This window comes from Aythya ferina (genome assembly GCF_964211825.1).
Source record: "Aythya ferina genome assembly, chromosome: 11".
NCBI classification, from domain to species: Eukaryota; Metazoa; Chordata; class Aves; order Anseriformes; family Anatidae; genus Aythya; species Aythya ferina.
The window spans coordinates 14,697,322-14,724,245 of NC_140307.1; the positions used below are offsets into that span (position 1 = coordinate 14,697,322).

The 26,924-nt window shown below is 39.1% G+C and overlaps 1 protein-coding gene across 4 annotated transcripts in view; it reads right to left on the bottom strand.

The window, feature by feature from the left end:
• Positions 1-26,924, bottom strand: part of TLN2 (talin 2) — a 222,685-nt gene that overhangs the window by 36,751 nt on the left and 159,010 nt on the right. For all 4 annotated transcript variants that reach the window (XM_084531652.1, XM_084531655.1, XM_084531653.1 and 1 more), the window contains 19 exons: positions 26,085-26,293; positions 25,242-25,361; positions 23,997-24,194; positions 21,961-22,100; positions 17,369-17,462; positions 15,518-15,607; positions 14,178-14,300; positions 12,767-12,910; positions 12,419-12,580; positions 11,184-11,324; positions 9,851-10,032; positions 8,581-8,713; positions 7,541-7,642; positions 7,273-7,443; positions 6,074-6,220; positions 5,367-5,468; positions 3,867-3,986; positions 2,050-2,196; positions 535-701 (listed from right to left, as the gene is read on the bottom strand). In XM_084531652.1, the coding sequence (XP_084387778.1) occupies positions 535-701; positions 2,050-2,196; positions 3,867-3,986; positions 5,367-5,468; positions 6,074-6,220; positions 7,273-7,443; positions 7,541-7,642; positions 8,581-8,713; positions 9,851-10,032; positions 11,184-11,324; positions 12,419-12,580; positions 12,767-12,910; positions 14,178-14,300; positions 15,518-15,607; positions 17,369-17,462; positions 21,961-22,100; positions 23,997-24,194; positions 25,242-25,361; positions 26,085-26,293 (2,692 nt within the window). The remainder of the gene's footprint in view (positions 1-534; positions 702-2,049; positions 2,197-3,866; positions 3,987-5,366; positions 5,469-6,073; positions 6,221-7,272; positions 7,444-7,540; positions 7,643-8,580; positions 8,714-9,850; positions 10,033-11,183; positions 11,325-12,418; positions 12,581-12,766; positions 12,911-14,177; positions 14,301-15,517; positions 15,608-17,368; positions 17,463-21,960; positions 22,101-23,996; positions 24,195-25,241; positions 25,362-26,084; positions 26,294-26,924) is intronic.

The window sequence follows — 26,924 nt, forward strand, 5'->3', positions numbered from 1 at the left end:
TAAACACCATTACATCTTGCCTCTTTCTTGAGCAGCTGGTAACAACTTGAGAAATAAATGAAGGCTATCCAACTGCTGTGTTGGCCAGCTAGGTTGCTAAGCAAAAATTCAGTATTGTGTCTGTGAAGCTCTGAGTTTTACTGCAAAGGTAGTCAGTCAGATGGTGTAAATCTCTTAATGTGTTGAAAAACACTAAGACTGTTATATCCCAGATGCTACTAGAAGGAAAAACTGGCTTCTCTCCCAAAGGAGAAAACGTGGCGTAGCTGTGCCATTTGTTTAACTGCTGCTTGCTCTTGGCAGATGTTCTCCAGCTGTTAAAAATGCTTTCCTCACAGAAATAACCGAAGTGAGGTTTGCTGTCCTCTACCCATAACCTAATTTTCCTATTACTCTTCTCACTCCGCTGCTTCATTTGATTGCAATCCTGGGAATCTAGAAAGGTAGAAAATTTATCTGCACGTGCCTTTTGCTTCTGCCAGTTCCATTGTTCCCCTGTGCTTGCACTCTTCTGTCTTTTTCAGTTACACTGACCTGTGGTCTGCAAATGATTCGTTGTTTTCAGCATTAAGGGTTCCAGCAGTAGCAAACATGATAGTCGTGTCTAGATCTGCAATTATCCCAGACACAGCACTGGCTGCAGTAATACAAGCTTGTGTGCCTTTGTTTCCTGCTTGAAGGGCAGACAAAACTAAGGAGACCTGGAAATGACAATAAAGCAACAAGGTGATCAATGAAACGAACCTTTTTTATCTGGTAGGAGTTAACAACCCTTTTTGTCTGATGGGAGTTAATTTTGCTCTTTAAAATGACTGCAATCAACATTTGAAACTGATCCTGCACAGTTATTTTGTGAACTTTAACCAAACTTTCCTTTTCCTTTCTTGCTTTATGTGTGCATTAGTCACATAGGTTATGTTTTCCACCATAGGAAGCCTGTTACTAGCCTTTGTCATTCATGCTAAGACAGGCTGTCTCTTCATCAGGCATAAGCAATAAATGAGCAGATCATGAAGGTCTTATCTACATCTGCTTTGAGTATAAACAATGGCATTTGGCTATCAATACTATAAGCAGTCATCTTCCTTATTATCTAAAAGAAAAGAAAAGCTGCAATAAATAAGAATTCCAATTATCTTGCAATACTTTGTATTGTCAATAAAGGGCCTTGCTACATTTACTTCAGGGCCACTTTTCCATCTCTGGCACTGCTTGGTAATATGATCACGAGGATAAAAAATTCTCATTGTGATTCAATGTTGTCATACAGACAATAGTAAAAGAGGTGAATTTCTGTTGGCTGATGCTACACAACTGCTGCTGAGCTGAGATCCCTCCTTTTTGGTAAATAAACACTTGGCAGAAAAACTGTGAAGACAATAATGGCTCCATGTCTTGTACTGTAGTCACAGTGCAGTCCTACAGTGCTAAGACATCACTACCACTCCAGTTCAAACAGTCACTTGAAAACAATCACCATTTGGTAACAAACATCTACATCCAAATGATACTTCAGTCCAAACAACTGCAACCTACATATGCAAGCTACGCAAGGCATGTGCAGCAAGTATTTCCAAAGACCAAGAAAACACAGGCAGGCTGAAAATGCTAAGTGCATGAGAACAGCCCAGTTTTAAAACCAGAGAACACTGATGAACAAAGAACACATCCTCAATCAACCTCACCATAACAACTGTTGCCACCTATATGGACCTACTGTTTCCAGGCAAGTATCTTGTAAGACAAGTGGCATCTCATGTCTTGGGGACCAGATTTGGACCACACTCCCTCTGGTACGAGAATAATGTTTTATTATAAATGAGAAACAGGACTGAGACTTATCTAGTAAATGAACTGTACCGAACACTTGAAAGAAAAGAAGAAAAGTAAGAACCTCCAGTAATTCAGTCAATATCATAGTATAATGGGAAGTTAAAAAAAAAAAAATATATATATATATTTCCTGAATATACACACAACTTGACTGAATTACTCCCTGGTGAAGTCTAGTAGACAAACTCTGTGGGGCAATACAGATGGATGCCTTACCTTTTCAGTCACAGCACGAGCACATTCTATCAGCTCCCTTTTGGTGTAACTGTCTGTAGGGCAAATCTGGAGAGCACCAGCTTTTTGCACAAGAAAAATACAGCCATGACCAAGTTCTTGCACCCGAGTCTTGATCTGGAACCCTATCTACATGATAAAGGAGGTACAGGGTAGAAGGGAGCAAGAGCAAAGTAAGTAAATGTCATGCTGGTACACTGTGTCAACACAAATGGAAACATTCACTCTGGTGATTCCTTATTACCAAACTTCTGCCCATCACTATATTTTTGGCAGAGATTGGACTGATTTATTGTCATCTACTCACATAGCCCGTAAAAAAGGCTTACTGATAAAACTGGAGGGCTAGTGAACCAGACCCTGGGAAAGAGAACACATCTGTAAGTCTAAATTGGTTAGCATAAGGCATTTATCCAAGCCAAGAGTATTTAACTCAAGCACACAAAACTTCACCAAAAAGGCTGCATGAATTTGAGTAATGCTATTTAATCGCCCAGAATCAAAAAGCAAAAAGAAATTGTTGCCAGCAGGAGCTGTCTTAAACGTATTTATGATTGGTTAAAAGTAAACGTTTGCTCTACACTGTTGAAATTGGGTTGAAGAATACATGACTTTTTTTCATTTGTTTTTGAATCTTGCACAGATTCTTATCTCTCCAGAAGTAACTACTTCCACATGCGATATTGAAAACTGAGCTACTTCTGATTTATTAATAATTATATAGCATAAGGTGTGTCCCTGACTGGAAATGTGTGCTAATTCTACTACCTGCATGTACTGAGGCATATAATTTTGTATTTGGATTAATATGTAAGCAGGACTCACAGCCATTAGTATCACAAATTAAATTATTTCTACTTCAGGCAAAAAGTAACGTGCAATGGTCATTCAATTTAAAAATATAAAGCTGAATGCAAGACATTGCTTTTCATTTAGCCACTGATCATGAAGCACTCAAGTAGTCTATCCGTGGTGAAACCTAATTACAAAGTCAAAATCTCTGTGGAGATCTTTTATCTAGATAACCTGATAAATCTCATGATGCTAAGATACCCTCTTACTCCATCTCAACCAAGTGCTTCTATGCTCCATAACCAGAGGAATTCAATGAAAAGAAGAGAAAAATTTATTTTTGCTCACAAAATATGCAGCACCTACTACGCTGGTTAATCCAATTGAGGCAAACAGTAAGCATGAGGAGCTTAATACCATGTAAGGAAGCCATTCCTCCAACACTGTTTTCCGATTCTAAGGTACGAAAGATGCCTGGCAGTAAAAGACAACTGTGCTCCCACTGTGCCCACATCCTGCTGTCAGGAAGCTATACTTGTAAATAAGTACAGGACGTACTTTTTTTTTTTCCCAAGTATAACAGGAAATTATTTTTGAAATCTCTTACAGGCAAGATAGATAAACATATTTGAAATTCATCAGATCCTATGAGATAAAGAAAAACTGTATAGTAAATAAGAGCTTTCTCCGGGTTTGCAAGTTGTCTGTAAGTGATATCTTCAAATGATTTGGAGGATTCTGACCTGATCTACAGGATTGTTAACTATCATCACAAGCTGTTGATTTTTGAAGCTGGATAGAGGTTTTCACTGAAGATTTCTATTCTTTGATCTTACACCACTTTCTTACAACAAATTGAAGTATTATTCCTTTTGCATAATCCCTAATGCTTGTTAAAAATCTGCTGATTCACAGCTCTACTAATAGAAAACTTATTCCCTACAGTAAAAGAATACCCATTTGACGCCACCGTGTGCACAGAATAAAGAGGTCTAAAAGCTGCAGACCTCCTCTGGTTCAGCTGTAGCTGCAGCCATTCGGCCCTGGAGAGCCAAATGCCCATAGTCATTGGTCATTTGTGATGCAAGTCCTCCCAACTCTTCGGGGTTAGTAACCGACTTAGTCATCTGAAAAAAGAACACAAGCAAGAGAGAAAGAAAAATGACAGGCATGAGAATAATTTGTTAATACACTCCAGTTTAGAAGCACACTCCTTTGTTTGGCCACACTGATGAAACAGGGAAAAATGCTTGAAGTATAAGGGAGTTGTCTTCCAGCAATAATTCTGTGAGGAAACCCAAGCGAGCATGCTTTATTAGAGTCACAGTAACCAGGCACTCGCAGAACATCCGGAGTAATCAAAGAGCAGCCGTTAGATCTGGTAATTCACCCCTTGGCATAGCAGGGCAATAGGCCAGCTACATAGTTATTCACACTGAATAGTGATGTGGGTTTTGCCTTTCAGAGCCACCTTATGTTGGCAAAAGTGAAGTAGCCTATATCAGCCTCAGCCCGTGTGGCATAGGAGCATAAAAATGGAGAAAGTCCCAGGATCAATGCAAATGTGTCTAAGATAGGAGAAAGAGTACAAAGAAATAGCCACATATGCAGAATGCCGTGGTACAGCATCAGTATAAAAGACGGAGCATCTCTCTAGAAAAAACCTACCTTTTAATAAAACTATTTCTTCTTTCTCCAACTTATGTTAGCAAAAGCCATGAAATTCCATCCTTGGGACAAAACTTGTTTTAGACAAATTTCTACTGTTAACAAATATGCTGACACGTCATAGAGAGCAGTAATATCAACATTTCTGGACTGCAAAACTAAACAATTTCTGAAAAATCATCTCCACAGGAAATTCTTGCATCAAACATACACAAATAATCCGCCATCTCTCTTAAAAACAAACTAGGTATTCTTCAAAACTTAAAACACTTTATCATAAACAGTATAGTGAAACAAACAGTTTCAAAAAAAGTTTCTTTTGTTCTGTTTTTAAACGCAGATAAATCTCACAAATGAATGAAAAAAACAATTTAACATCTTGAACTGCATTCATAAGTATTACAGTGATTTGAAAAAACTGATGTTATTTCATGGGCTAAGTTAAATTACAGCACACACTGTGAAAGGGCAACCTGCAGTCATCAATAAACCTAGGGCATTATTTCAGTAACAAATAAGCAGACTGACTAAAAATAATATAAAAATATTTTCCCTGTATTTCTAATAGAAAACAATCTAAATAGAAATATCTTTGTACAACAGCTGCAACACAATACAGAGACCCAACAGTCCTCTTCTAAAGAGCAACCTTATCAGCACACCAGTAAGGTACACAAGTGGATTTAACAAAATCATAGCTTCTTTTATAGAATTACTGCTAAATAGGCAAGATTATTGGAAAACAGCATTACACGGAGTTACTCAACAGTACATAAAGAGTTACGTGATGCTTACGGTACACAAAAGAGTTTTTACTGAGGTCTAGCCAAATTTCTTACCATTTCCTGTGCTGTAACAGCAATGGCTTTAGAGTATTTCACCACAGTGGTCTGATAATCAACAAATGTTCCCTTGGGATCCGCAGGTGTGCCTTCATCCAGCTGCAGGAATGTGGGAAAGTTATGGAAAAAGTAAAAACCTCATAATAGATAGCAACTTCCCACATAATATTGAAATTATCTATGTATTTTTAATAATCTCACTCCTTCCAAATCTGCAAATAAAGACAATGCACCAGGGATATATATATATATACATGGAAATTCAAAAAATGTTTTATCATATTTTGTGAAAATGAAATAAAGCCTGGTTAAAGGCGTTTTCAGGTGGAAGGCCAACTTTCTATGCAAGTTCATACCAATTTTTGTTGTTCTCCACTAATGCAGAAATGAATGTGTAAAGGCTAGATTTATTCATGAGAAAAAATTACTTAAGATTTCCAGCTCTGCACCCCATTAGAACAAAAAAAAAAAAAAAAAAAAAGCTCACTTTTTTGGTTCAGCTTATTTACATGTTACAATTGCAATGTAACACATGACACCTTTCAAAAGACAGCAAGACACCTCAGGCTCACTGAATTGTCTGTTGTTGCATATCAGTTACCACATAACACTGAGATGAATTAGCAGTAACTTCTCCAAAATCCTACATTGTGCATCTGCTTTAAGTGCCAGGAAATAAGGGTGCTCTTCACTTCTCTCCTCACCTTGCTCATTGCCTCTGCAATTGAGTCTACCATGCCTCCAACCATGCCTACTTCACTAGCAGCTTCATTTAAGGTAACCATGATATCATCCACAGCCTCTTTCATCAGCTGAGCTGCCTCAGTGATTGCATCATGTGTATGTGATGCCTGAAACAAAGAGGACAAGATAAAAATCAACATTCTGTAAGAGAAAGACAACACAAAAGCCTGTATGATTTAAAAATAAACAAAATATGTGAAAATCTTATCTTAATACAAAGACTCTCTAATAAAATAGGTTGGTAGAACTTGTTGTGTAAGAGTCGCACTGATCATACCACGTGTCTTGGAGACACATGCTCTAATGGGGGAATGTGCCCACTTTATAAAAGGTGGGCTGCACATACTATATGTTTTGGAAGCACACACTACACCTAATTTGGAAGTATGTAAGGCGTGTATAGTTTATTAGTATCACAAGGCACACTGCTTGTGGCTGCTCTAAGGGACTGCATGCAGTGCTCGCAGTATCTTGGAGGCACCTGCTGAGCCTGTTGTATTAGAGGCATGCGCAGAGCGCCCAGTCTCTTGAGGCACAGTGTGCACACCCACTCTATTAGGGGCATACACAGTGCCCTGGAGGTGGTGTGCTGCACCCACTCTAACAGAGGCATGTGTAATGCACCCATTGTCTTGGAATCATGGGCTGCACCCATTTCGGAAGGGGTGGGTGCAGCATGCCCACTGTCTGCCCCCAGTAAAGCAGGCATATGTGGCCCTTACAGTTCAGGCACATGTATGCCTAAAGACACTGGACACTCTTCACATGCCCCTTACAGAGTAGGTGCACACAGCCATCTCAAGGACACTGGCCTGCTGCACACACCCCTAATACGAGGTTACCGAGCAGGTGCACAAGTGCCTCAAGACACAGGGCACACTGTGCCTGACCCTTAGTGAGCAGGTGCACACTTGCATCAAAGCACTTGGTGGGCAGATCTTCTCATTTATCCAATCTCTGTCCAAGTGTATTCCAAACCCCATCTTTAACATCCCTACCATCAATGACTGTACCACAGCCTACGTCTCCTTACAAGTATTACAGAACCAACTTATCGACAATTTCACCTTGTCATGCACACTTTTTTGGCTACATCACTGCAGCATTCATTTCACCCTTCCTCCTCTCGCAATTTGCTTGTTACACACAGTGACTATACCTTGGGATTTCCTCCTCCTTCTTTAGCTGCGTACAACATCTGTAAGGCAGACTCTGCAAGTGTCTTGCTCTGGTCCAACACTGTCATCTGTTGCTGATGATCTAGAGTTTTGGATGCCACACCAACTGCAGCTAAAACCAGGGGTTCGAAGTAACTTGCCAGCTGTGTAACCTAGGAAAGCCAAAATAATCTTTTAACTCCGATTCAGAACTAAGATGAAGAATGGTACTCTTTAACTACCATACATTTATAAAATGTAGGACTGTACCTTGTGCCCAAGCTGAGCTGCTTCTCCCCGTGCTGCGGTAGCTATGGGATCAATTAGGTGGCCAATTTCCTGAACTACTGATGTTAGCTGCTCCTGTAGAGCCTAATAAAAAGAGAAGTTGTCAGTTATTGTTACAGCCGTTCACTTATCAAGTCATACTGTACCATAACAATCAGACTGACCAACTGAAATATTTCCAACTGTTAAATGACCAACTATACCATGACACAAAAATCCATGCTGTCCATTTGATTTCCACGATCATTTCTTCTAGTTTATCCTTCAAAATATGAAAACACAGATAGGCCCTGCTGCTCTTCAGATTGCTATGGCAGGTCTAGGGAGGGAAGGGAATGCTGGCTGTCTCCTACTCCAGCTGATAGTAGCAAAATAGCTGCCATTTATCATTGCAATGTGACACCCCCCACCCCCAAACAAACAAAAAAAGCAAACAAATAAAACACTTATTGCTTGCCCTGCAAAGGGTTAATATTTCTGCAGAAATCAGGAAAAACCAGCAGGAGCTCCCATTTAAATATAGATATATTTTTCAAAGCAAACAATACAGCACAAGAGCTCTGCTGTAGACTTTGAAACCAACAGCTGAAATTCCTCAGTAGTGAAAGACAAAGATGACATCTCAGAGATGTGGACTGACCCCCGAATACACTCCGTGGGACAGAATTCTAAGCAAATACTAGTGGGCTCCCTAAGACAAACACTGGCTTTCAAAGTTTTGCGTCTGATGCCAGAAGCCACAGAAACATTAACTAGCAGTCATATCACCAAAGGAAACCAAAACAATACACAGGTGGTTCTTAAAAATAACTACTTTGACTTGTACTGATGAATCTGTTACCTTCCCAGAAGCAAAGCACTTCAGCTATCATGTGATTTTACCTAGAAAGATTCTGCTAAGAAAAATTCTTCCCTCAGGCATAGATTGTGCTGAGTGCTCAGCTTTACATGTTCAAATGCAAAGGAAAGCAGCAGTGTGAGCGAGGCTGCTCAGAGCTCTGTTACTGTGCCATCTCCCTTACCTCCACTGATATGTCATCTCTGGTGGCCAGACTCTGGCTGACAGCTGCAAGTGAGGCCTGCTCAATGTCTCTGATGCACCTGTTGATCCCATCAATAGAGTAATCACATTCACGCTGGCCTGGGGCCTTATCCCTGAAAGACAGCAATAGTAATTTGAGCATGATGGGAAGGAGGCAGGCTCTACCCTGAATGCACACCAGCACACTTCATTAACTGATGATACATAAAGCACAGGGGAGGAGGACAACAAGGACCTAAGTGAGCTTTGTGGTACTGACAAAATTTGATTTATGTACCAAGTACTCCAAACACTTTGCAAAAATCAGTACAAGGGCTGGAGACAAAAGGGAGCACGGAAGGAAATATTCCCCATTACAGAGAAATAAATGAGTTGCCTCAGAAGAGAAGGGAAACCACAACCTCCTCACTATGATCAGAGGATTAGCCCAATCAGGTCAACATGAAAATGCAACAGACACTTGGAAACAGGCAAATGGAAAAAATATTCCTATTTCTGCACAGTGCAACTATCTCAGAAAATAATTCCTTGGTCATTATCTTTTAAAGTCAGTCCCAAGTATCTCTTAATGAAAAATAGTTTTTAAGTAATTTGTCCTGATGAACAGTTTGCTATATCAGTATAATCACTAGCAGAAAATCACTCAACTGTAACACTCCCTAGTGCACTACGTTCATACAATTTAGACTTCATTGATATTGAGAGGTTGAGGACAGAGTACACTCCTAATGAGTTCAAAATTTGTCTGCAATAAACGGATAGAGTGGTTTAATTCAAATATTAAAAAAAAGTTCACACTTGGCAATGACATTCTTACAAATAAACCAAAAAGACTATAGTAAAGAACAGATAGAAGAGAATTTATTTACTATCTGACCTGCCCACAAAAACTACAGTTTTCCACACAGCCCGTGTAGGTAAGCAGTCTGGATGGAAATAATACTAGCTAAATTTGTTACTCCACAGCATTTCCTCTTACATTTGATTTACACTGAATCAGAGCTGTAACTGGAGAAGGAGAACAGAGTAGAAACAAAAAATCAACCCCATGCCGCACAGTGCTGCAGTTATCAGTTACGATTAAACAGCCAGCATGACTAGAGATCTCATGCATCGGAAAACAAGTAATTTACATTAGTGAAGAATACCATGACACCATGGGCTGTACAGTGTTAGTTTATTTTCCCTTTATTGGAACAGCAGAATTAGCACAGATATGGACTCAAATGTACTTACTACAAAAGACATACCTGATAGAAGTGATAAGACTCTTAATAGAATCTGAGACAGTATGGGAATGACCAGCTAGTACAGACCATGTAGGGGGGTCTTTTGGATTGATAGCTAAAGAACGAGCAGTCTTGATCAATAAAGATGAGCTCTCCAACATTGTTTTAGCAGAAATTAGAATTGGCTCCTGTGCCCTTGATCCCTGTGGTCAGAAAGGTGCAAGATAAAGAACATTTATATTGCTATTTGAGTTTGTACATGCATTCTGCTACTAAAAATAGGTTTAATTAAAAGCAGTGAAATGGCATTATTGTTTCTTGTATAGTACTACAATATTTACTAGTAAGCAATATGCAAATTGTAGTAAAGTCACTGCTGTCAAATTGTTTTCTCTGTAACATATTTCAGAAAACAGTGTTTAAGTTTGTAAAGGCACCATCTGGCTGATAAACAGGACAAAACAGAGACACTTGTAAACTAGAGATATTTAACAAAGCTCTTGTCACAAAAAGTGTAAGATCCAAGCAAGTATGCTCTTTTCAAAGGAATTACTCTGACTACAATGCTTACTGGATCATCGTTTTTATATCTGTTTTAACTCCAGTAAGCTGGTAAACCCAAGGAGCACAGACCTGGGAGGCAGGCTTAGATTTCAGTTACAGCCCCACAGTTTTGAAGATGCAACAGTTACTGCATCATCTAATATTGCCAGCTAGAACTGAGGTTGCCAAAAGCAGGAAGCAGCAGTTGTAAAGGCAGTAACAATACTGACCTCTACACTTCTAAGCTTTTATGAAGCTAGAAGGATTTTTTCCCCCCTTAAAGACTTTTATTAGTTACTTTAAATAATAATCTGTTGTAGTTACAGGGATTGACGACAAAACTCTGGAGAAAAATACAGATGACCTGCGAAAAGTTATTCTTTGCAAAGAAACTGCTTCTTGTCATTGTAACTCTACATCATGTTTGGAGGGGAGAAAGCACAGTGATATCCATTCAGTCCTTTTCAGGACTAATTAGACCTTGTGTGTTAATGCTGTTCTTGAGGGGGAAAAGGGACATTTATCACTTTATCACATGCAAGAATCCAGCTAACAAGATAAGCAAGTCACTTGTACCATATAACTTTACTAACAGGAGATGGCCAGTGCTTGCTGAAGCATAACTAGTTTTATCTCACTGGTGGAAAATCAAGATCAGAGGATAAATGAAAGACTGCAGAATGTCTTATGAACACTCAGGAGCACAGCCACATTCCATGGCCAAGTCTCTACACCCGCTTCATGTCTCCCACCAGAGGATTAATTCAACGTTTTCAACTTTTTCAGGACTGAAGTGCAAAATCCTGCCTACCTCAGTGCTGATCTGTGCTGGTATGCTGACAAATTCTGGATTTGAAGCAAATGCAGTCAGATTTTCCACAGCTTCTATCAAAGGTGCAGTAGCAATTCTGCACTTGTTGCGATTCTCTTCAGAGAAATCACCATCCAGGGCCTGGAAATTAAATCACAATTGAGCGCTACGTGAAAGGGTTTCCTTGTGAAATTCAATGAATATGGTTTAATTCCTCATAGGTTTAAACTGTTGTGTTTGTGTCATCTGAAAATTGAAACTTCTTCCAGAAACAACACTGAGGCAAAGAATGTGATTCTTTAAACTTTTTTTTTTTTCCAAACTTAGCTGATTATTGACCCTAAACTTGACACAGCTGCTTTACTTCACAAGACTGAATAAATGCTTTAAATCATTGCAGTCAGATGACTCTCATAAATCATGTCTCAGTACATCTCCTGCTCCAACAGGTAGAAATGGCTAACAAGTTAGTATTCTCATACAGCTTTTCTTTTTTAAAAGAAACTATGAATTTATTGCTCTCATTTTCACATGAACTAACCTCTTTCATAATCCCACAGAAATATTTCAAAATGAAGGACCTTCTGTGTAACTTTCCAGTCTTAAGAGGATAGCTATTTTTAAAAGAATTTCAGTAGTGTATCAGCTAATGGCTTCCAGAAGAAGGACTAAAATTCATTAGTCCTCTATGCCTTAACTACTATTATTTTTGCTTATAAGAAGTAAAGCTACTCCCTGCTAAAACACAGGCAACTATCTGCAAAACACATTATTACCATTAACAGAAGACTTTTAAACGGGAGCAATATTAACTGCTTCTGTTCGGTTCCAAGTACTACTATTATTTTACTTTTTGTTTGTTTAATTAATGATACAGCTGTCAAAGACCTCCAAATAGCTCTGGATATCGACTAATTTAACACCATAAAAAACCTTCACATTCACTTGTTCACAAACTATTCTGATGGTGCAAGCTCATTCAGCATATCAATACACAGGCACCACATCTCATAATGAATGGGCCAGCCGCCTTTTCTAACATTTTCTAACATTAACATCATCTAGATCTATCTATTTTGACTATGGCACAGTTATACCACTGGTCATATTTTGCAGGCCAGACCTTCAAAAATGTAATTAATAATTTCTTAAAACATACATATCACAGAAGTTGAAGTGATACAGCTGTTCTGATTCAGGGGGAAAAATGCAGCATGATTAAGCAGCACGTGTACCTTTATCGTCTTCACCAGGTTAGCTGTGCTGTTTGCAACTTCCTTGGCAGACTGCACAAAGTGTCTCTTGGCAACAGGATTTGCTGTCTTTGACGAAGCGATGCGACAGGCATTGCACAGAGCAGAAGTATGTTTAGCCACAATTGTGGCAGCTGACAATACCTGTAAAAACAGACAGCACAGAATAAGGAGACTGTCAGAGCACCAGGACAGTTACTACATTTTAGTTCTGCAAAGTTGTGGTCAAAGCCAGGCAACAGTTTTAAAACAGAACTCCTTTGCTTGGTCACAAACAAATTGAAGTCATGTGTCCTAGCAATGCTAGGCTCAATGCAATCCTTCAGTTACCTGTGATGGGCTGCTTGCTGGATCAACCAAGTTCTGGCAAGCCATCTGGATTGCTTGATTGGCTCTGGCAAACTGAATTGGGTCAACAAGACCCTGCTGACCTGCCTGACTGTTGGGATCTGAAATGCCAACCAAGTAAGCAGCCTAGAAATGGAGAAAGGAAGACAAAAATGATGAAGCAATGCTAAGTCCACCTCGTTCTTTTCTGATAAGCTTGCCAAATGTCATTGCATTTGGTAGTCAGCAATCATCTAGAAATCATACTGTGAAGTACTAGTAACATTATTGTTAGTAATACATCTCCACAAACCTCTGAAACCAAGACACCTCAGCCATTGCACTTCTGAAATTTAATTAGGCAAAACAAAATCATCCCGTTTGCTTAGGCAACTAGTCTTCCTGTAAAGCAAACAAACGCCTCTCCCAACTCCTCCTTACTGACATCAGATCACCTCAGCAAATGGACTACTACTACTGACCATCACATCTGCAGGTGAGCGTCCTGAGCTGCAGGGAGACCATCATATCTGCAGGTGATGGTCTCACTGCAGCTCAAGATGTCTTCTGGCTAAAATTATTTTTTTTCTTCCTCAATATAAGATTGTTTCATGCCTCTGAACAAAGACCTTTTGTCAGGACTGGCAAAACAGTGTTGGAAGTCTGCTTGATGAATTTCCGTTACAGATACAGTATTTGTCAGCTCCACATGCTGGTAAGGCAAGCCAGGGTTAGATTTGGAGAAGATTAAGTTCAGAATGAGATTGTGTACTGGGGAACTCAAAAAGCAGTTTCCAGATGCAAAGCATAATCTTCCACAGCCAGACGCTTCACTGAAAAGGCTGTATGGGCTTGAAGCACAAGTGAGAGAATCTCATGAGTACAAGTCAGCCAGTTACCAGATCAAACCACAGTGACTTTGTCTTAACTCTAATTGTTGTGATAGCTTAAGATATTTGATTATTCAGGAAGTGAAGAGCTAGAATGGCTTATAGGCAGATGGCTTATAATCTGAAATGCAGTCTCAGATTAGGAGTGCAAACTAAACCAAAACTGTATCATTTATTTTTATTGCAGCTTGATTTTGTGTGCTTCTCTATGACGTAATATGAGCTGCAAACATGAATTCTATAGACTGCAGCTTTGACATTTGCTTTATCCTCAAGAAAACTTACCTTCCTGATGTCACTTCCTTTCTTTATAAAAATTTGCATGTTATTGTACTCTGTTACTCCTGCAACATACAGCAGCATATTCATGATTTATGTGTATCCTACACAGAGCACGCTGCCAAGTACAAGGTCATTATTTGGCCAATATTTGGCCAAGACGAAAAAATCTCAGAATTACACATGCATAAGATTTTTTTTTTTTTTAAATACATACATTTGCTTCACAGACTTCAATAGCTTACCTGAGCTGCTGCCTCTGTGAGGCCACAAAGAGCCTTGGATGCAACACCAACACATTCTCCAAAGACTAAAAGATCACCGGTTTTTGCATTCTGGGAAATGCCTGCCATTGATTCTCCAAGAACCTCAGAAATTAAAAAAAAAAAAAAAAAAAAAAAAAAAAAAAAAAAAAAAGTAAACTTCCAATATGCTTCCCTACCAGTAAAAGGCAAGTGATTCCTAGCCATGAACCTGTTCAGGCTCATGAAAATGCTTGACCTGGCTTTCAGAAATTTTAGCTAGTTAACAAGCTCGTAGATTTGAGCACATTCCTTTGTGTGGCATGAGGGATAAGACATACAGATCAGCACTGGATTTACAGGGCTAACACTATTATAGCTCAATTGAATATGAGGGTACAGAAATAACACGCATTACTTCTTCTGCCATACAGTATTTGTCACAGGTAGCCTGGCTGTAGGTATGTTTCACAAATTTTAGAACATGGCAACCAAACCAGCAACTGCTTTCATACATCCTGGATCTTCTTTACCCCCAAACTCACTGAAATTCACTGGAGATCAAGGTGTATCTAATCTGCTGGAACCATCCGCATATCAAAATGCACATTAACTCCCAAAGCATCGCTCAATAAATTTAGTTTATGTTCTTTTTAAAAATCAAAGTAAGGTCTGACTACAGTAAAGCACCAGAACAAGATGACATGCATATTCCCAACCCCTTAAGCATTCTGTTTTTCTTTTAGTGAGCAAAGAATTTGAGACAATCCCAACACATCAAGTAATAAGGACACCAAAAGCAAAACTTCAAAGCAAGATGTATGACTTGGTATGCTCAAAAATAACTTTCAGAGATTTCATACAGATCTTCTGGTGTGCTGGAATATCTGGACTTCTCAGACATTTCACTAAGCTGTTTCACACAGAACAATCCCATGGTACTTCATTGCCAAGGCTCCCATTTACACGTGGGCCATTTCTAACATAGCTGCAGTCAAAACATATCGTTGTGTATGATAGACATCCTGTAAATTGTCTAATAAATTGGAGGAGAAGGGAGAGAGGTGATTGCATGCCAAATGGTTATGGCATTGCATGCCATAATAAAAAATACTACCAATGCAAAAAAAAAAAAAAAAAAAAAAAAAAGACTTCAAAGTGACCAAAAAATGCACTGACCTCTAAGAGACTGATCTCAGGCTAAGTTTTACCACGGAATGCAACAGCAACACACACTTTAGAAATAGTGTGCTGTGTTTCTAACACGTTTGATATACATGTGGAAAAGTATGATAACCAAAATATACTTCACAATTGGCACAGAGGTAGTAAAAGGAAGTTACCTTTGAGTTTTCCATTACGCCCTCAATGCAATCAAAATATGAGAGGTCACTCACAGGCTCATTGGGGTTATCCAGCATTCCCTTAACTGTCTGAAAGAAGGAAAGAAACTTGACTTACTGACAGAGCCAAAGACTGAGCTGAGAAAAATGTACACTATCACAACTGTTCTGCTTACCCCAATGTAGTTGTAACTGTCTCCAGCCAGCACAGAAAACTACAGTCACTGAGGGTTCACATACAGATATGTGCACTACACATGAAATGCTACCTCACATCAACTGAACTACAGTAGCTATTCATTTTTGCACTACCCATCTGTTGGAAGTATATATTAATGTGGTTTACCATGCACTTGTTATTGCTGGCCTATGGTCAGTTAGTAATGCTTGGCTCACATGAGGCAACCTGTTTTAGCATCAGTTCTGAGTAGTCTAACATGTCTTCAGTAATATTTTAACATTTTAAAACTGGAATTAAAAGAGATAGGAGAACAAGCTACCATTTAAGTAATGTCTAGAGATAAAAAGGGCTACCAAACTAAATGCTAGTATCCATCTGCTTGCTTCCTCCTACTGTCAACAGAACCCACCAATACACCTCCCTCTGCCAAAAAACTACAAGCACAAATGGGATTTAGTTTTTTGAGTGAAACTGATTCCTGGAAATGAAGAAGTTCATCAGATATTCATTTAGACAATTTAATGCATTTAGATGAAGAAACTTGTAACAAGCTGCAAAATACTGTAGACAGTAATTATCTGATGCTTAAAATATTTGTAAGATGCCTTTTTCCAAGTTTGGAAGAACCACCTCACTAAGCATCAGGCAGGAAAGACTTGAACTTTCTGAAAAAAAAACTAGGTAAGTACTGAAAGATACTAGTATCTTTATCTGACCTTTACCTTGCACCTGAAGGAAGTCCGGGAATGCATGTAAACTATTAGACTTGTTACAGTAATAAACTCCTAATATAAAGGCATACCTACAATATTTGTAAAAGATTTTTTTTTTTTTTTAAATCTTTTACATCCTTACAGCAATTAAGAAACTGTGAGAACAATGCTATGTGAGGGAAAGGCTGTATTTAGAACAGTTTCCAGTGGCTTCCCATCTCTTTCCCAGTTCTCACAGCAACTGCAGCAATTCCTCATTGTTACTCTTGATCCTTAAATAACACTCTTGTAAAATAAGCCATGTTCCTGAAGTGTTTATACTACTATGGAGACAGAAGTCCTTAAAATATAAAGAAACAACAGCAGAACGCAAGCCAGCACAACTTCATACTAACAGCTAACATGTATTTGCTATTGTTGCAACATCTTTGTGTATTCTATAACCCTTTCAGCTGAAATTCTGTGAAAGTTTAGCTGTCTCTCTGGAGGCCATACAGGAAGGTCCTCCCAAAACACAGCCATCCAGAATCTCCAGGAAAGACTACAGAGCATCCTAACAAAGTCCTGGCTGAAACACACTAAGTGTTTAAGTAACACCATAAATAACAACCTTCTAAGAACAGAAAATCAAGGAATTACAACTCCCTTCAGTACCCTGCTGGCACTGGGAATGTCCAGCCCACTGAGACTCCTTTTTAATTCACACCAATTATGAATAATAATGACTGAACTGTACTTTATGGGGAGCAAGGAAGAGAAGGTGACAGTAGGGCAAATTTCACTCTGGCCAAAACTATGAGATGTCCAGAGAGGTTCTGCGCTTACCTGGTATGCTAGTAAAACCCCTGCCATATATCTAAGTGAGAAGACAGTGACAGCAGCTAATCAAAGGAAAAGGAAAATCAAACATTTTGGGCCCAGTGCTCTTCAAAAGAGCTTTCTGGACTGCAGTAATACCTCCAGTTCTCTGAGTGCATTGTCACATTCCTTCTGCCCGGGAGCTTGCTGGGTGCACAGTGTGATGAGCTGGTTTATACTTTCAGTCACAGCTCTAGGAAAAGTAGAAGAAACAAGATATATATTTTTAACTTGAACTACTCATTTTGTTAATGCTTCTGTTTCACTAAGTGCATACTATCAAGTTTTCAAGCTTTGATGTTCTATTATTTTTCTTTCCACTGTTTGGGGAATAACTCTGCTGTAAAGTAATTGGCCTTTCCTTAATAAGCTTCCTAGAATCAGAAAAAAAATAAAGCATTTAATAGTGATCAACATCAGAGACAACTGCAAACAATTAAGAAGTTAGTCCCCAGGCAACAGCTTTATTTCACAGTGACACGTGCATTAGGTGTGCATGGCAAGGTCTTGGCAGGGAAGGCTGCAGGGGTGGCCTCTGAGTTCAAAGCCAGGGGCTGCCCTGTGCTGGGTGCAGCTGGTTCCAGCTGACTCCACAATGGACCTACCACAGGACACAGCTGAGCCCAGCAAACAAGCAAGAGGTGCCTCTGGGAATGCACAGTGCAGAAAGGGCACGTGGACTCCTCACCACATGGCAGTGAACACTGGGAGGGAAAGGTGCAACAACCCTGCAAACACCGGTGCCAAAAGAAGGATGGGAAGGTGCTGGAGCAGAGGTTCCTCTGCAGCCTGCGGGAGAGACCGTGCCAGAGCAGATATCCGACACTGCAGCAAGTGGACATTCCCGGAAGGGAACTACAGCCTGTGGAGGTCCCACAATGGAGCAGGTTTATCCTGTCACAACCAGTCTGTGAAGGACACACTCTGGAGCAGCTGGTCCTGATACAAACTGTGCTTCATGGAGAACCCATGCTGGGGCAGGCTTATTCTGAAGGACTGTGGTTTGCAGAGAGAATCCATGCTAGAGCAGTCTGTGAAGGACCACAGCCCATACCAAGAACCCACACTGTAGCAGGGGAAAATGTGAGGAGGAAGAAGCAGCAGAGGAGCTGTCATAGACCAACTGCAACCCCCCCATTCCCCAATCCCCTGTACTGCTCGGGGCAGAGGAGGAGGCAGAGTAGTCAGAAATTGAGTGAAATTGAGTCTAGTGATGATGGAGTAGGGCTGAGGGGAAGATGGTTTAAATTGGTCTTTGTTTCTCACCATCTATACTTTAATTAGCTATACATTTTTCTCACGTGTTGTTTTTTTTTTTTTTTTTTTAAACTGTGATTGTAATCACAGTCTTCTCATGTCAACCCATGAGCTTTTTCATGTTATTTTCTTCTGTTGAGGAGGGGTGTGAGAGAGCAGCTGTCTGGGCATGAGGCAGCCAGCCGAAGTCAACCTACTACACTAGCACAATGACATAACTCAGTTGCTTAAAGGCATTTATGACATTACCAATATCTTTTCCTGGTTTTCCTGGTTTGATATTAGCTGAAGAATTTCTGAACTAGCACTCCAGACATCTTAAAATACACAGAAACAAGTGTCCATCATGTCTAAAATGTTTACCTGTAGAGGAGTACTACACCTTTTGCTAGCAGTCATCCATCCTGACATACTGTATTACACACACACGTGGTTCTGCTATATAAAGTCAGTTATCTTTTTTCTTTAGCTGATCATTGGTATTTTGAGTCAACATATCTCACTTAAGTTAGAATCAGCAGAGATCAAGGTATTCATTGCACTGAGTTTCTCCAAGAGTTCACAGCGCTTGTGCTGTTGAACACAGCCTGTGTCTGACATATGATCTAGTCACTATTTGTGCTTCCACTGCAATATTCATTATCCCTAGCAACACACTAGACTAGTGGCTAATTAGTCAGGGAAGCAGCTTCTAGAAGAGGCTTTGCAGTAGGGGGAACAAGTCCACCTTTCATTGTTACTAGTCAAAAAATCATTTTCTATAGCTAGGCATGCTAGGCAACTTGCAAAACCTTGACTTACATTGTGACACAGGGGAATGCAAGTTTGCATTGTATCTCATGGCAAATTAGAAAAAGGGTGAAGGAAGAGTGCATGGTGAACATGCTTTCCTCTGGCCTTGAAAAAACTACATGGCATATGGGTAGTTTTCTTTTCAGAATACTGACGCTGGATAAAAGTGACTTACAACATCAATAGCATGATTATCTAGATGGATGCTATCATACTGTTACAAAGGAAAGAGGACCTACTTTAAAAATAAAACTGACATATTATATTTCAGGGCAACAAGAATTGAAACAAAGAAGGTTGAAGGGTAAACTTGTTCTCTACAGCTTCCCAAGGAGGGGAAGTAGAGAGAGAAATGATCATCCTTTCTCCCTAGTAACTAATAACAGGATGCACGGGAATGGCTCAAAGCCGTATCAGCGGAAGCTCAAACCACACAGTAGGAAGAACTTATTTACCAAGAGAATAGACACTGGAACAAGCTTCCTAAAGGGGTGGTTGATAGACCATGCTTAAGAGGCATTTGGATAGAGTTCTTAACGATATGTGTTAACTTTCAGTCACCCCCAAAACAGTCTGACAGTTAAACTCAATGATACTTGCTGGTCCCTTCCAGCTGGAACTGCTCTACATCTACTTGTTTAATTGAGAAACCTACCCTTTTTGGTATGCTTTGGTGTCCTTGTGGAGTCATTTTTCCAGGCTTGACCAATGTACCATCAATAAAATGGATTCTTTCTTAAAATCTCTTGAATGTCACAATGATTTCTACAAATTGGAAAAACTTCTTTGCATTCAGACATATAAGCAGATGACAAAGAAGAATGGTTCTGTTAACTCACAGAGAAACTGCATATAAAAATATTTCATTCTCTGTAGATTGTAACCTAAGGGAAATGAGCTGACTTGGAGAATATTAAAGATTAAAGAAAAAACTTGATAGCAGACTCATAGTCTGCTTTGTAGAGGATGCAGTGTGGTCTCACTAACATTAATACTACACACCACAGAAGGAAAATACAAGATGAATCATAGAACCATAAAAGATGAGAGAAAACATGAGAAGGTAAGCCAGTGAGAAGCAATGAAGTTATGCCTTTTTTTCCTCATTTCCTCAGAGAAGATGAAGTAGAAATATATGACCTGACCACATCATAGCAGCAAAGCAAACTGAGCCCTGGTAAGCTTGTCAGAACAACTGCATTTGCAAAGCCACAGGGGATTAAAGAAGGGAAATACGATGGTCCTTTGTGTCTCAAACACAAACCTAGAATTGATGAAATATTTACTTTTTGTTGCTATCTAATGTCTACGCACAGTCTTAGTCATACAGACATGCCTTCACACAAACACCATGGCAAAACAGACTATCTCTGATGACTCTATACTTTATATGCTACTTGTGTCTTCCTTTTTATTAAATGTTTCTACAGAGAGAATACCAGCCTGGAAGAAACAACCAACCAACTGGCTTTCACTGGAGATATTAACTTGCTCTACACTCTAAGGAAACAGCAATGTTCCAAGTCTAAAGCAGAAATCCATAGCAGTCTGGTGCTGTGCCAGTAACACAAACACATGCGACTCCTTCATTTGTATTCAGTATATGTTTGATTATCTACAACTTCTCTACAAGTCCACATATTTCTGAGGAGACAAGGTAAATGTCAGAGTATTTTTGTAAAGAAGACAAAAAGTAGCATACCTTACTTCTTTAAGTAGTCCTTTATTAAGACTGGATTTTACTTTTTAAAATTAAGTTATTTGACATTAAAGGAGTGATGATTCCAGGGTCCAGGACAAACACCAACTGCGTTATCCTCAAAGAAGTAAGTCTTAAATTACTCACTTGCTCTCCAGGCTAATCTTTGTGGGAGTAAACATTTTGGAAGACAGTATTGAGAGTGACATCCGAACTTTATTTCAGATTTTCACATGATAATATTGACATTTCTAGGTCTGAGTGCCTAGCTGTCCTTCAGCAGTCCCCTTCCAGTTTGATAGTTGAACATTCAATTTAAAGACATAAATAAGGTCAATTGAGAAAAAAAAAAACATGAAAAGGATTTGGGAAAATGAACAAAAGGTGATTATCCAAACACCAAAAGGTGTGTATTCAAATAAACACTGGGCACTGAGGCTGAGAAACAGAGTCCAAACAATGAAATTCAGGGTGTGGTTAAAAATCCTTAAAGTAAGAGAGTATCTTCCATCAAATAATCATACCCTATCAGGTAACCCTTTAAAGTTTTCTTGATCATACACGCTTTTGTTGATAGGTAGCCACAACACGATTATTACAAACAGCCTATATAAGGACATTATTCAATTTCTTGTCTTTGTTAAGGATTGAGACTTGTCAGAAAATAGATGGAAAGAGAAGCAGGTAGAGCACACTAGTCCCTTTCAAAAAACAGGCCAACTCTTTAACTAGTAGTTCATATTTCAACCAAGGGTAACGAGTTATGTCAGATAAAGGACTACCCTGAAATAAGCAATTTGCCTTGGACCAACATTAATTTAAATAGAACTGTAGTTTCCAACCATTCAGTTAACTATATCTGTAAGAATACCTAAGCACATTTTAAGTAGTGCTGAGGAAAGCAAACACGTTAAGTAAAACAAAATAAGCAATACATTCTTACCTTGCTGCTGCTGCTAAGAGATTTTTGGCATTAGGAGCTCCGGGATCAACAGACAGAGACTTGGCAGCCAGTAACAGTTTGCTTGAAGCCATAGAGATGCTCTTGAGGTTACCTATTACTTGAATCTGATCTTCTTTAGTCTGAAAGACCATACCCACATAACATTAAGCGCCTAGTTTGCAATAAAGTGCGTGCTAAAACAGCATCTGGAAACCCAGTCTGCTATCCACCTGAAACCACTGGCATGCAAGGGAATTCAGTCCAAAGGAGGACATGGACCAAAGCCTCTGTTCACCCAAACAGGTGCCTCTAGCTCCATTCACATAACAGAACAAGAAACCCATATAACAAATAGCTTTATTTCTAACAATGGCAGTATTCATAAACAAGCAAGGGAGAAACTTTACTACTTGTTGAACAATGCTTTCATTGTCAAGATTCTCGTACGTCTCTGCCTGGCACAACTGATCCTCATTACTCCATCAGTGTGTACTGTCTGTATTCTATCATCCTGCATAACCCATAAGCTCTCTTGCATTTAACTGGGATTAATCCCACAAAGATATCTACAGAAAGTCCTCTGCCTCAAGAAAATAAATTTTTATAATCTTACTTTAGAACATCCAAGTCAGAATGCTTACTATTCTTCACTAACTTTAAACCATTGCTTGAAAAGGATAACCTTCATGTGTGCACAATTACAGGGAAGCACTGCAAATAGCTATAACAGTATTCTTCTTTCAGTCATCGGTAGAAGTTAATTTGTTCCTTCTAATAGTCTGTTTAGGGTTTTAAATTTAGACGTTGTATATTACTTAGATGATGTGAATAGCTTTTAATCTGTATTTACATTCCGCTCTCCTCCCTACTCTCTTCTGCCCGTTCACAAAGCATCCAAAGTATCTGGTATGGCTTCTGTTCAGGCCAAATAACTAGACACAGACAAAAGGCATTCTCTATTGAAATATGAGCCAGTATTACCTAAGATGGTTTTAATTCACTATGACAGCAGGAGAAGCAAATCTTCGCAGTCCACAAGGTCATCAGCACCTGGAATTCTCTTTTCAATTAACTGCACCAGCTCATATAATTTCTACCCTTGCCTGTACTCAACTGTTTTATTCAGATTGTTTTATTCAAATAAAATATTTTACAAGTTAATGAAGCCCATGGCTGAAGAGATAGATATCAAACTCCTATTTAATTCCAGAGAATCAGCTGATATTTGGTGCCTACTTCACTTCACGGATCTGAACCTGAATGATTAAAGTTTAATGAAGAATAATCAACAGTTATTGCCTGATCTCTCTGTTCTGCATTATCTACAAAGCGTTTGCTTTATAGAGACAGTTCATAAGTGACTTTGAAGGACTAGTGTACTCCTTAGATTTCCTTCCTATTTCCTCTGGCAGCAATTGTTAGGTTTAAAAGTTCCTTTTACTAAGACAATACAGTCCAAAAATTCTTTTTTCTCCATCCTCCTAGCTCACCTAGTATGTGACCCTTCTTTCTATGCTGGCATTTGCTATGTTAAATCATCTTTAATTGACCCACTTCCTCAAATCTGTACACCTAAACCGAGTAAGATAATGAATGAGATAGCTCCAACTTGAAATGAGCACCCAGACTACTAGGAATAAACTAGGTAGTGTGACAACACTCTTGAATGTTACTGAGTTTGTCAGAATAGACCTAGAATAGATGGTAAATCACCAAACAGACTTCAAGTGCTACTGAAATAGAAACAACTCTTGCCATAACCTGTGAGAGGTTCAGCAGGCCTTTGTACTTTCAGATATACAGCTTATATATTAGTTAGCTAACAGCCCAAATCAGCCAGAAGGAGCATGAAATCACATTTCTGACTGGCCACAGAAACGAAAACGCAAATGCTAAGCTCACTTCAGTCCAGATGACTGCTTCATAACATACATCCCCTGTTATATTTGGATACACTTACACTAGTATATTATACTGTATTCCCAAATTAACCTTGGTCCCAGTTAGCAACGTAAAAAAAAAGCACACACGCTTACTTGGGCTTGACCAGCCATTTCGATCCCAGCATCAAGAAATTCATCAAAATCATCACTAAATTTTCCAGATGCTGCAGCCAGTTCCCCACTTTGGCCCCGTGTAGCATGAACAACTTCTCCTGCTGACTGGTTCAGATCTGCTGCTGCCTGGTTCAGTTCGCTCTGAGCTTCTTGAAATGACTTTGAACTTGGAGGTAGCTGTAAGAGACAAATAACTATTTTATTGTCTACCATGTCACACCAACCCTTTGTGATGATAGAGTCCAACACAATTCAAGAACACTAAATTCAAGACAGCAATAGGCCCCCCATACAAGCTAAAATGGAGTACTGCATCTGAACTGCCAGTTAATCAGTCCTAAAAAGCTGAATAGTCCAACTACGGGATAGTTATCAACCAGAAATCTACACAGCAAGCTTTGTCTTGCTGTTTCTTTCAATGGACAGACAATCAAGCAAGCCTTTCTAGGGACAGAGAAGATAACAGCTATTTTGTAGTCCAACTATGAAACTCAAAGTAATGAACTCAGTAGAGAAAGTGGGAGAAATTTATTCTTCAAGTCATCCTTCACTTCTACAAACAAGCCTTCCAGAACAACCTAGAAGTATCGGCTGTTCTTCAATGACTAAATTTAGTCCTGACCTGGTTCAACCAAGCATCATCGCACTAATATTTAAATATAATCCCGCCTTCATTCACAGGGAAGCAGGATCACCAGTAGATGAGACAGAGTTGTTCAAGTCATGCAACATTCAAGCAAGTTAGCAGTGCTCACAGTTGTTTTCTTGTCCCCCCTCCACCCTTCCCTGACATGGATGCAGATAAATATAACAATTCATCTCTTCACACTAAACGGTTGTAGATGTACTAAAACTTCTTAAAGGACCATTCTCCTTCAACTGAATTGGTCACCTAGGTGTGAAATGGATTATAATTCATAATTCTCATTTTCATATTCAATTTGTGAAGTTACAGTTAGCATTCTCAAAAACAAAACTAAACCCTAATGGTGACATAAGACAGCAATTTTAATACTGCCTTCATAAGCCCTAGATACATTTCAACTTTCCCATGAACTAGAAAAACAGCATTTTAGCCAAGTAATTAATCTCTTAAACCTGCAAAACAAATAAAACATACTTGAAGTATACTTCATGTACACTTGCTACATAATTTGATATGTGGAAAACCCAGTTCAGCTCTTCAATTCTCTCCATTTATTTGTATGGTAAAAGACATCTCACCAAATCAACAAGGAGCTTCTTGCTAGACTCTCCAATACTCTTCAAAGCCACATCGACATCCTTTTGTCCAGGTAGACAATTCACACAGTTATTCAGCGAGTGAGACACTGCTTTTGCCACCTACGACACAGAAGTAAACACACTGACACTGAGAAAGACTTAAGCGTTTAGCTAACAAACAGGAGGAACAGTCTAGAGCCACCAATCTAGAAGTCATTTTTACAATTCTGACTCCAACAAAACCATATTTGAAGCTTGGAATAAAGGTTGTACCACCCTAGCTATGGAAATGCACCAGAAGTTAACTGTATGCTAAACAGAAAAATCCTTTGTGTGCCACTTATTTCAGATAAAGTCCAGATACTTATTTAAATCATATCTCACCTCCTAAGAAATTATTTGAAATACAGGCCAATTAAAGATCTCTTCAAACCAGTTAAAGAACCTATTACTCCTTACAATCTTTAAAAGCAGTTGTGCTATTCATGTACAAAAAAGTGTGCTCACTTTTCGAAGATAACATGAGTACTAATCCTTCTTTTGGCAATGAGTTTAACAGGTGTTTCATCTTGCAATCAAGCAGCCCACTCTAAATATGTTGTGGGTAAAAGCATCTAATTTCATCTTTGCATAAGTTGATTTCTCTGAAAGATGATTAAAATGCACTAAGCGCCATCTACATTCTTTGACATAAGCATAATGTTACTATTTGAGAGCTACTGGCAGTAAAAGGCAGCTCTCTGACATTTCTTGAGGCCTGATCTGTTGTATTCTTTTACTGTTTAGGGCTGTGTTCTATGCAATTTTAGTGGGTTTTCCATAATTCACATCGCCACAACTTACCTGGGCTAATCTCTGCTGACTGTCTGCATCCCCTGGTGCAGCCAGGGCCTGCTTTGCCTCCTGAATAAGCATAGCAGAGCCTTCCATGACATCCCTTGCTGAATCCAACATTGCATGCGCCGCTACAGGGTCAGTAGTTGATGCTGCAACCCCTCGTGCTGCCTGAGCCAAAGTCTTCAAAGCCTGAGCAGTTTCTCTTGCAGCAACTCCTATGTTCAGATTTCATCAAGGAGTTTATTAGCACTCTTAAAGACTTTTTTTTTTTTATTTTATGACAGCTGAATTTGCAGGTTATGATCACATTGCAACACAACATTTCAAATGCAGTTTAAAAGATAACCTTCAAACATGACCACATTTGAAATACATAGCATCATTTGCCAAGAGAAATGCCTGTAGTGAAGCCATAAAGTAAATCTTATACCCCTAAGAGGACATTCCAGAGCAGCTATAGATCAATGCCTAAATAAGTGAAGCAGGGGTAAAGAAGGAAAGCTAAAAAGTGGAAAGAAGATAAAACTTGCAGGGAAAAGTGATTGTCTCCAAGAACTGTGTACATGACTTCAAAGGGGGGAAGCGATTGTCTGCAAGAACTGTGTATATGATTTCAGAGCCAGAGCACCTGTCATTTCTGAAAACGTGGCTTTGGGATTTTATAGAAACAACAGAGAAATAGCTTAAGTTCAAGCAATTAAAAATTAAATACAAAGAAAACATTAAGAATGAGGTAACTTCACGTAACTTAACCCCACTGTGAGTACAAGCAGATAAAAATAAAGTGAGAGAACGTCATGAAATTGCTTTTAAATACATAGTGAAAAGAAACTTACTATTGCAGCT